An 11,684-nucleotide genomic window follows, 5' to 3' on the forward strand; every position below is an offset into this window, starting at 1 on the left:
GACACTGGAGCACGCTTCCCCCTGTGACTGGCCTGGCCAACTGTGTGTGAACGCTGATGCTACAAAGCACTAGACTGCGTCCTAGAGTCGTGTTGGGGGTCCGAAGCCAGAGTTGCCTTCCTTTAATTTGATCCGGAGTAGTATGCATCTATCCAGAATAATTTTCTCCTTTGTTTCTTAAAAGCTCTCTACTGCCTTAGGTGATGATACTCTGCAGATGAGGCACATTGGAGAGGATCCCAAAACTAAGGGTCTCCCGGCTCCATCACCACTTAACTCAGAGCACCGGGGACACAGCCTCCAATTTAGTCTTCCCCAAACCCAGTTCTTTTAATAAAGCTGATCTCTTTATGACATACACTGTTTTCAGTTATCCATATTGTCAGAGGAAGTCCTTATGAATAAATGAGCCCATTGGGCTAAAATTCCGCTTAAATAGAGAGCCTTTTAGGCTGAGGACATCATTGGCCTCGCACATTAATATGGCAGCTGATGACAAGGGCCATTGCCCATCTCCTGGCTTGAGGGGCCTGCATAAAACTGTGTTAACTATTTCAAAGAACTTTATTAATATTACTTCTTTTAAAAGTAGTCTTGTGCAAGATGGATCCCATCAGTGATACCCTCCCTTCCTCTCCAGCTTTTTGAGGAAATGGCTGGGTTTACCTTTTACCCTTGGGTGCTTGCTAGAGGGGAAGCATTTCCCCAGCACACGGTGTAATTGGGGAAACCTGTCTTTCTCCTCCCTCCCTGCATGCCTGAGATGGGGGGCTTAGAGGCAGCGGACTCGGTAAGACGGCAGCAAGGTGTTTGAAATGTCACAAGATGCAGGAGGTTATTCTCGTAAGAGCTGTACATTTTCCCATGTGCATACTTCCTAAAATATACTCGTACATACACTTCCACACTTATGCCCACACACTGTCACACATTATTAAACTCAAAGATAAATGTAGAATTACATTTCAACTTCAAGATCAAATTTTGAATTTTTATAATGTTTTAAAAGCATCCTTCAGTTCTAGTTATTACAAAATAGAATTTTTTTCCTCTTCGTTATCCAATAGAGTGTCACCTACCTGCACAGTTTCCTTAGTCAGCCTGAAGAAGGTGTACACTTACCATATTTGTCGATGGATGAGAACTGAAGACTTCTCTTCATCTCCTCCAAAGACAGGCCTTGAGGGGAGCATGGTCCAGCACTGAAAATTTAAGGAGACACACGGTTTCACACTGTGAAAACCATGGTGGTGGTTTGCTAATAACATTTTCATAAAACAGATTTATTCACTCAGCATAGATCCCAGAGTACTGGCAAGCTGATGCGAAGGTGTTTCTATCTTACATCACGTGGTGAACTGGGGAAGTATTCAGAATGAGAGTAGCCCCCATGCCCACGGTTTTGCTCTCCCTGGTTTCAGTTCCCCGCAGTCAAACACAGTATGAAAATATTAAGTGGAGGATTTCAGAAATAAACAATTCATGAGTTTAAAATTGGGTGCCCTGCCCAAACATGAACCGCCCATTTGTCTAGCACATCCACAAAATGTTACGCACTCCTTAGCCAGTTCGTAGCCATCTTGGTTATTAGATTTACTATCACAGTATTACAGAGCTTGTTTTACTTAATAATAGCCCCAAAGCGCAAGAGTGGTTTAAATTTATCGTAAGTTTGTGCATATAGGAAAAGACACAGTATAGATAGGGTCTGTACTCTCTGCGATTTCAGGAAGCCACTGAAGATCTTGAAATGAATCCCCTGTGGGTGAGGGATGGGGTGGGGTGGGGTGGGAGGGCTCTTTTGTTTGGAGCGAGTCAGATCTAGGCGTGAGTCCTGGCTCTTCCAGGTAGCCTCTAGTTCCTAGCTGTGTAACCCGGGGCATGTTACTCTTTCTTAGCCCCAGTTTATTTCAATGGAATAAGTATCTAAATGACTTGGAGTTTGTTTTAATGTTAAAATATAACAATAAGGAATATTGAATCTAAAATCTGGGTTAATAGGCTTGCCAGCCTTACTTAAAAGGAACTAATAACCACAAAATTATTATCCTCATAATAATTGATTTAAAAACACATCCCTAAAGGTATTATTATTATGATAGCAATTATAAGAGGTAATGATAATAATATACATTGCATGATTCCTATGCATGTGTAGATTCTTTTAGGTTCTATGGAATCCTTTTAAATTCCAAAGTGTGTGTGCTTATCCACTAATTCCAGGTTCCCGGCCTTCATTAATCCTCCTTTCTCCCAAATTCTCTCTACTCTTTTACTATTTTGGTTAATGGTGTTGTTGCCTTTCTCTTTCTTCAGATTCAAAACCTAAAGTTATCAAAATCCTCACCCTCGTATTTAATCACATCAGCCAGTTACTTGGATAACTCTAGTCTGTCTTACATTCACCTGTCTCATCCAAGCTTGAACATCCTCTAAGAGGCTGCCATAGTTACCCCTAGGAGTGTCCTTCCTGTGTCCATAGCAGAACTCAATATCCTGTCCCCAAGAAAGTTCTCTCCACCTCAATTACTAGCACCACATTCTTACCTAAGCCAACATTCTTGGAACCATACTTGGTGCCTTTCTTTTTCCCCACATCTCTTACTTAACTCATATCTTTTTCACTCTGACTCCAAAATGTCACTTAAATCCATCCATCTTTCTCCTCCTTCAAGGTCTAGGCCATATAACTTCTGTCTTGTCTGGACCTCTGCAGTTTGGCTCCTAACTGATCTTCCTACTTTTACTCCTGTCCCCTTACAATCCGTGCTTTGTGTACTATCCAGAGTGATCTTTTCTAACTATGAAACAGGTTAAGCCATTCACTTACTGAAGACCTTCCACTGGCCTCCCAGTCCATTTAGAATAAAATACAAAAGCTTTACCCTCACCTCGGAGGACTCAGCAGGAGCTCCACTCCCTGGCTGTTGCTAAGCACTTCCTTTGGGCCTTTTTGCCCCTGTCCCATGAACCCTTCAAGCTCCTTCCCAATCCAGAACTTTTGCACTGTAAACTCTGCTTGGAATGCTAAATAAATCCAAGTCCTGCTTGGCTGAAGCCTTGTCCTGACTTCACCTGTGACAGGCTGCTCTGACAGTCAGGCCTCAGGTGGCATGTCACGTCCTCAGAGAGGCCATCGCGGGCCGGCGTTCCAAAGTGGCCATTCCCCTGTCTGCAGTCACTGTCTATCACATCTATCAGCATGCTTTTCTCTTTCAGGACTATGCAAAGTCAGCTCGCTTGTATACCCATTTATTTGCATACTGTCCTTTTTGCATATCCTTTCCCATGATGAGGTTGGAAGCCTCCCTTGTTTCCTGCTGTAGAACTCAACACTCAGAACAGTGCCTGGCACATGGGAGAGGCTAAAAAGATAGTGTTTTTAAAAAAAGATTTAATGAAGTAGTAGACCCCTAAACGATGTCCTTCGTCTCCCAGTCCTCCCCTCCGCAAGGTCTCCCTGGCACTCCGCCGCTCCCCACAGCTGCTCCTCAGGCTGGCGTTCCAGTTCCCCCGCAACCCAGTCCTGCTCGCGTTTCCTGTGAATCCGCTGTTACACACCCCCTGTTAACCAGTTTAAGCCACAGTAATAGGTTTGAACTTTCCAAACATACCTGCATTTTCCCTCCTCCGTGGTGGTAGCTGAGCTGCTCCCACTACTTGAATCTGCCTGGTGACATCATTTTTATTTCTTACAAGGAGTGGTATGCTGTTCTGGATAAGAGAGAGCATTCTGGTGCCAGACTCCTTAAATTTAAATCCTGGCTCCGTCATTTACTAGCTTTATAACCTTTGACAAGTTTATTTAACTGCCCTATGCCTCAGTGGATGTAACTATAACTATGGGAATACAACAAGACTTATTAGGTTAATCATAAAAAGTAAAAAGAATTAAGCCCTGGCTGGTGTGGCTTAGTGGGTTAAGCGCTGGCCTGTGAAACCAAGGGCCGCTGGTTCGATTTCCAATCAAAGCACATGTCTGAGTTGCAGGCCAGGTCCCCAGGAGGGGGCGCTCAAGAGGCAACCACACATTGACATTTCTCTCCTCTTTCTCCCTCCCTTCCCTTCCGTCTAAAATAAATAAATAAAATCTTTTTTTAAAGGAAGGGTCCAAAACAAAAGAAATAAATGAATTAATAAGTTTAAAGTCCTTTGAAGAGTACTAGCATTTAGTTAGTACTCAATAAATGTTACTTATTTTGATTATTCATCAAGGCACAACTCAAAGACAGCATTTCTTTGACATCCTCCTGGAAACTGCCAGTCAGAATTCCATACGCTTTAGAACTTTGTATTCTTTTCACAGGGCTTATCAGAGCCTGCCTCGGTGTAGAATGATCTGCATGTGTGTGCGGGTGAACCCCCCAAACAGAGCACTCCTGAGGGGCAGAGGTTCTATCTAAGATCTTTGGATCTCCCAAAAGGCTTAGCTGGTACTTTGTAAATAGTTAACACAAAGCAAGTGTATTAAATAGCATTATTGCCAAATGTCCACTTGTGAAGTTAGATTTCTCTAAACTTCCCCAATGAATCCACTGAGCTGCCTTAAAACTGACTGAATGTTTGGCTTTGCTTTCTTAAGCTATAAAGGAAAGATGTTTTTTTCTTAGAGGAAAGTAATGATTAAAAAAGAGAAGAAAAAAGTATTGATTGAAGGTAGGACATGCTGTGATGTCAGTCAAAATTAAATGGCAAACCACACTCTGTTCTGGGCGATAGAATGCCATTCAAGGTATTTTTCAAAATAAAATGAACCCTACTAACACCTGCAACCTCTTTAGCACCCAAACTCCTTTTAAGAAATGTGTTACACACAGTAGTCTTGGCAACAACAAGATAATAGAGAATAAATATTTTATCATCAAAAAGGCTATCTGGTTTCCTATGAGTAAAAGCCCATCTCCAAGCTGTCTTATTCGTTCAGTTGCTGAATGCCATTTGTGCCGGGGGGACTTAACCTTCCTGCCCGAGAGACACCACCTAGTTTGGCTCCGGACGCTCTGAACAGGATGACAGACAGATGGAAGCTGGGCACATCCGTGTCTAACAAAGAAGAAGAAACCAGACCCTGATCAATGGAACCAGTTGTTCTCGACCCATGTGCATTGCAACTTCAGCAGAAGTTTCACAGAAGCCCAGAGTGTGAAAAGAAACACCAGGACCTGCGCTTGCTGAAGTTGTGGTCAGTGGAAACAGGCCTTTCCGGCGATGCAGCTGCACCACGAATTCAATGGAAGTAAATGTGAACTAATGGCAGGTAAGACGGGCGCTCAGTTGTGCAGCATTCCGCATTACCCTTCAACCAGGTAGGCTTCTTTATGCTAAAAGGATAATATACATCACACAGAGGCATATATGTGAATAACATATAATAATATATGAGCAATTTTACGTACACTTTTATGAGAATGGAAGAAAACTTTCTCTCTTAAAAAGAATAAGATAGTCTTTAGGTTAGTTTTTGAATACTGTCACACAGTGATACATCTTATTTTAGGGTTAAGGAAGTTTTAGGATAAATGGTTCATATAAGCTTTGTGATGGTTCATATAGGCTTAATATTGACCTAATTGTCAGCCATCGTCTCTTACAAAGTTGCACTAGGGAACAAGCAATTTATCCAGAATGCAGAACAGAACTAAAACTGAAAAAAATTATTGCTTCCCAATTCATGTTTTGTGGCTATAGACTACCTAGAAGATTGTCTACTAATTAGGATAGTTCACACCCAAATAAATCCACATGTGTAATTCATACTTTGGTGTGTGTGCTACTTAGGCCTTTACAAATGAACACATTTGCAAATAGTCTCCTGGTCTGTAATGAACTCATGCAACCTAACCAAAGACAACAGGGGCATTCAAAACTAAACCATGGGGCTCTTTTGACTGAAATGAACGCAGAGATAATGATGCTTATGACAGATACATTTAGCAAAAGATATCCAGTGAGAAGTAAATCAATATGTATGTAAGATTACAGAAGAACTATGAAGAACAGGAAAAATGCTTACTTCAGTTTTGCAAAGCAGGAGTAAGGCATAATCTGAAAACCAGACAAATGGGTTAATGTACATGCTAGACAAAATTTAATAAAAACAATATTAAAAAAGGGTTTTTTTGTACACTTAAAAAAGTACTGATTGCTAGGAGCTATCATAGGTTCAGTAAGAAAAAAAAGCCACACACACACACACATTTCTGTTACTTCTCTGTGGTGAGAATGTGTTTGAAGGGGGACTGCATAGACTAGAACACACATCTGGATTTTTGCAGATTCTGGACAGAGTTTCTCCTGATCGCTCTGTAACTAAGCCGGGGAGAGCTGTGCCAGATAAAAGGTTAGATTGGATCATCACTTGTTGATATCGAGAACCAAGACAAACTTCATGTAGGGGAAATTACCCACAAGGTTAAGTTGAGCCTTAGATGTTAGGAGTATTTAAAACAAAATAGCCTATATCCTAAAGGTAGAACTGTCCAGGAGTAGACTGAGTTGTTCCAGGAGTGGGCACTGTCCAATCCCTAGAACTGTGCAAACTGGTTGGAGCATCAGATGGCTTGGGGTGCGGCAAGAGGGTCATAAGTGTCCACCTGGAGGTCTCAAGACATGATGTCCCAGATCCCTCTGTTTCTTCACAGTTTGTGGTTCTTTAGAAAGTGCTCAGCTTTGATATTCTGGAAAGGCAGAGTGAGATTTCACAGTCCCCACTTACGTAGGAGATTTTTGTCTTCTTTATTTGAAGTGTCTGGCATCTGGACAGGGTTGAATGCCAGATTTCCACACACATGCCGCAGCACACCTGGCGACTGCTCAAAGTAGTGTTTGTAGCTTTTTGTGTGTACACATTTCATTTGCTATAATGGCGGAATTGCACTATTTGCCTGAAGGAACCATCTACTTCAGTGCTCTGTTTCAAAGGAAGAACCACGTTGCCATCTAAGATGCAGCAAAGGGAAAGTGTGGAGAAAGCACTTTCACATAAATACATTATTAGGAATGTGAATGACAGGTTAGATTGTGTATGGTTGGTTCTGAAATACCCAGACTTGCTTCAAAGATTCTATATGAGATAAATGTAGAATATTCATGTTGCAATACCTGAGGGGTGGAGAAAATCCTAAAACACTACATTATCTATTAACCCAGAAAGGTATGTTTTTAACCAAGGTGCAGGAGTATATAAGGAAAATTCTGTCACAAAAGACTACTTCAGGGAATCTCTCCAGAGGGTGGTAGCAGGCAGTGCTGCACCGAGTCCTCGCAGACCCATTTAGAGCCTCCACAGTGACCAGTATTGTTGCTCCAAAAATACAGCCTGCCAAAAGCTTCTGGTATTAGAGCAACCAATCATGGTTTTGGCTGTGGGAATTCGTGAATTCTCAGAATGTTTGCTAGTGCTGTAATTGCTTCTGACCGAATTGCATTCCTAAGAAGACTTCAGATGGGCATATAGTCCAAAAGAACCAATTTTATCACATTTGTCCAAGAGTGGTTTTTGCAGGGCTGGGAACTCGGATTTGGTGAATTATAGATTCATATAGTTTATGTGACTTGGAAGCAAGAGTGCAATTAAAACCACCACATAAAAACAAAGACCTAGAACATTAAGTTCTACCATAATGACGTAATAATAATTTCTTAGATTTGCAAAGGGCTTTATAGCTTGCACATGCTTTTCTATTGATTAGCTTAAGCATTTTTACTTTATGAGGTAAGACTGAGGTGTCTGGGAAAGCATAAATTTTACCTCCATCCTATGCAGGTAGAAAGTTAGGCTTGGAAAGTTAGGCTCAGAAAGTTTGAACAATGTGTGCAACAGATTTACTAAGAGGCAGAACCAGAACTTGAACAAGAGATCTTCAAATTTCCAGTTCCACGTTTTTTCTTCTAGAATACTTGTAATCGCAGCCCACATCAAACTACTGGTTTGCTACCACATGAGAAGCTCACTGAATTGGTGATGGGTACAGCGTTTTAGACCATTTGCTTATAAATACCTTCTAGAGAAATAGCCCTCATTATCCATCACAGAGAGAGCAGATCAGCTTTCTTTGGGTTTTCCTTTGTTAGATCTTATACAAAATATACTTTCCCCTGTTCAACAATTGCATTTAGAGTGTAGTGTGTGTGTCTCCGATCTTGTGCAAGCTTTTCAAAGCTGATCTTGCGTGGATTCCTCTTCCAAATCACTGTCCTGGCCATATTGAACAGAAAACTGTGAGGTTACTAGTGTGATTAAAGACTTCAAGCCAAGTTTTCTTCCCTTCAAGTTGGTCCAGTTAGTTTTGAGGCAACTGAAAATGCCCTTGGGCTACCTGTAACCTAGGGGATTTAGCCATTTGGACTTTGCATAAAGCAACAGCATCCAAGGTCTCACAGCTTCACAAATGTGCTTCGTGGTTTGTTGGTTCTTTTGGCCATCTGTCGTAAGGATGTTACCTACATAAGAACATTAGCACGAGGACCAGTACCACGCACACCCTTCTCCCCTTCCTCAGGAGGAATATATCCGAGTTAGGAGACAGTTCTTTCCATCAAAAGCAAACATATACAAACCACAGCTAACCAGAATTTCAGTTCGTTGGCACTAATCTATAGGGCTAATACAAAAAGGTGGAGGAACAGCCCTCTGAGATCCCTCATATAGGTGTTTACACAGGAAAATTAATGCTTTGCCCTAGAAAAGGCTTCTACAGTCAGCTGGCTGTTCCTTTTGGCATTCAGCTGAAAACAAATAGGTCCATTTAAAACAGATCTGTCAGAAGGACAAACGCCTTTCTGTGCAATGTCTTTCCCTGCTGCACACCTTTTCTCTGGCCTGAAGAGAAAGACTATTAGAAATGGGATCACCTTTGGCCTAACTTTGAAATAGCCCAGTCAGACTCTTATGAATAAGCATTTTTTAATTTCTCAGCTAAGTTCAGCATATTTATTTATTCATGATTTCACTCTGGCTATTTTCAAAACATTATTTTGTCTTTGTCAATATCCCCTTGATACTTATCAGTTATACTTGATAGTGTCCTAAATTAAAACAAATTTATTGCTCCCATTACAATGAATGGGCGATGGCCAAAGTATTTAATGAGGTCAGAGGTCAGTACAAAATATCTCTTTCAGGAAAATCAAAGCCATCAGCTTTCTTTCAGTGGCAAATGTCCCCAGGCTGTAAAAGGACTGAGAGACTTGGCAATGGGTCATGGCTCTATCTGAGCCATTAGGCAAACAGCCAAGGTCTCAGCTCCCCCATTTTCAAAGGAAAAAGCAATTAGGCAAAGAATTATGAATAAGGAAAAAATGCAGTGAGAACTGAAAATGTGTATTAATTCTTTGATGGCTCATAAATCATTAATATGCTCACCAGTTACCACCCCTTCTGAATTTAGTTATACTTGTAGCAGGTATAAATGAGTCAGTTGTACAACACAGCAGGAGATGGACTTCGAACACCTTGACTGCTGAACTGAGCAACGTGGTTTACCATTTGTACTCACTATCATCCAAGAAAAGAAAAGCATTAAAAAATTTAGAGCTCTGAGATCTTGTTAACATGATAGTTATGAAGCTCACTCCTTACTTTTTCATTTCCCACCTCCCATTTTTTAAAAAAACTGTATTTATATATTTTTAGAGAGAGGGGATGAGAGTGAGAAAGAGAGGGAGAGAAATGTCAGTGTGAGAGAGAAACATTGATTGGTTGCCTCTTGTACGCGCCCTGACTGGGATTGAACCCTCAACCCAGGCATGTGCCCTGACCGGGGATAGAACTGGTGACCTTTTGCTTTGCAGGACAATGTCCAACCAAGCACACTGGTCAGAGCTCTAGTTTTCTTTGATGGTTTTTATTTTTATTGTTAAGGAGAAAAAGGAAACTAAAAGCTGTTGTGTATCTGCTAAGTGCTTTATAAACTTTATTCCATCTGCTCCACCTGAAAACTCATCTCATGTGTGAAGAAAAGCGGGCTCAGAGACCCTGAGTCTTTCTTTGTCCAGGATCACTCAGCTGTGATTCAAACCTCAGCCAAGCAGTGTCCAAATCTCCTGCTTTTCCCACTTAACTTTGTTCTGTTGGCTCTAGACATAATTCCCAAATTTACATCTACGATGTTGTCCCTCTTTCTCTCTCAGTGGTTGTTCATCAAGCACAACGTCAGGCGCCGTGCTGAGTGCTAAGGATACAGATATGCATGTGATGGATTCCACCCTCTGGGGCACACAGAAATGTAGGCATGTATGGGTCAACTTCAGTGCCTGGGGACCTGGTCCGTGCTCCAAAACGTACCCTCCCTACGCATAGGAAAAGGGCAAGCATGAGTTCCCAGGAGCAGGGACCTCTGGGGACTGGGCTAGGGTTGGTGAGGCATGTGCAAAGACTTAGGGAATCCAACGGCTTTCCTTCTGAGATCCACTCACATTTCTCTGAGTATCACTTTACTTTCTTGCCTAAGATGCTCCAGGCTTGTTTTACACATTCCTTTTCCCAGACTTGAAATCTGCCATTTCTTCAAAGCACCCCATTTGCTTGTGGTGGAGGACTTAGAAATCAAGATCTAGGTGAAAAGTGTGCTCTTTCCCATTTAAGTGTGGTGCTCCCAGCCCCTCTCATTGGGTGGGCAAAGCTAGACAACATTCATGTGTATATCTATATGTGCAAACACTTTTAGACCTCTCCGCACTCCCAAGTTTTAAATTCTTAAAACTTCTTTCTATGTCCACTTCTAACTCAATATTGCAGGCTTCGTGCCAGCTTTATTTCTTTCCTTATCTATAATGCCCCTGTCCAACGGTAAGAAAGCTGGTTCCCAATATCCTTAATATATCTATTTATTTGGTCAGTGTTCCCGAATGTACAAACCTCCTGTTGCTGGCACAGCCTGAACACGCACGGTCACCTCCTGTACTTCATTTGGGCTCCAACGTTTCATACCCACTGTTGCCATCATGTGGGTGCCCTCTTTGCCCCTTTGCGTTCTCGCACCCTTCTCTGGGCTATTCCTAACCCACCTGACCCAAGTAGTGGGTCCCTCCTTGCCGACCTCGGGCTCCAGCACTCGGCACTGAGCTGTTCCTCACTCTGATCAGGTTCCACTCACTGGCACTGGCTGCCTGTCCACACTTATATCTTCTTTACCACCCTCATACTCCAACTTCTCCACACTGGATACTTTCCTGTGCAGATACCCTTCTCAAAATCCATGGAAATATAGTGGGGCCACCACCTTCCTGTGTAAACATACCTGTCACACCCCTTCTGGGGCCACTGGTTTGCCAGCCCCTCTCACTGTTGACTCTGACCTCCAGGTCAGGTTGCTCTCTGATATGCGTGCCTTCCTCACTGTGCTTGGACTCCAGCACCTCGGCTAGGCAGCCCCGAACCCCTGTGGAAATCCTTTCCTCCCCCAGCTCTGGGTCCGACACTTCATGCCACGTAGCTGCCAACCACCATTCTCACCATCCACATGGGTATTCTCTCCACCTGATTTAAAGTCGGACACCATGCTCTGTACCCTGTGGGGAAATTGACCTTGCCACACCTTGTCTAATGGTTTTTTGGGCTAAACCATTTAGGAAGGGAAGAGAGAAGAGCAATAAGGATGAACTTTAAAAAATGTTAATCAGGTTATATCATGTCCTTGCCCGCCATCCCTGTGACCACCCAACACTTATAGAACAGCATCTTA

General features: G+C 42.3%; 1 protein-coding gene across 1 annotated transcript in view; it reads right to left on the reverse strand.

Moving 5' to 3' along the window:
- Window positions 1–11,684, reverse strand: part of TNNI3K (TNNI3 interacting kinase) — a 283,730-nt gene that overhangs the window by 2,145 nt on the left and 269,901 nt on the right. Inside the window, exon 24 of the mRNA XM_037042376.1 lies at window positions 1,123–1,202. Within this exon, the coding sequence (XP_036898271.1) occupies window positions 1,123–1,202 (80 nt within the window). The remainder of the gene's footprint in view (window positions 1–1,122; window positions 1,203–11,684) is intronic.

Source organism: Sturnira hondurensis, unplaced genomic scaffold (assembly GCF_014824575.4).
Source record: "Sturnira hondurensis isolate 20B ecotype Veracruz unplaced genomic scaffold, ASM1482457v3 Scaffold0000648, whole genome shotgun sequence".
Taxonomy (NCBI): domain Eukaryota; kingdom Metazoa; phylum Chordata; class Mammalia; order Chiroptera; family Phyllostomidae; genus Sturnira; species Sturnira hondurensis.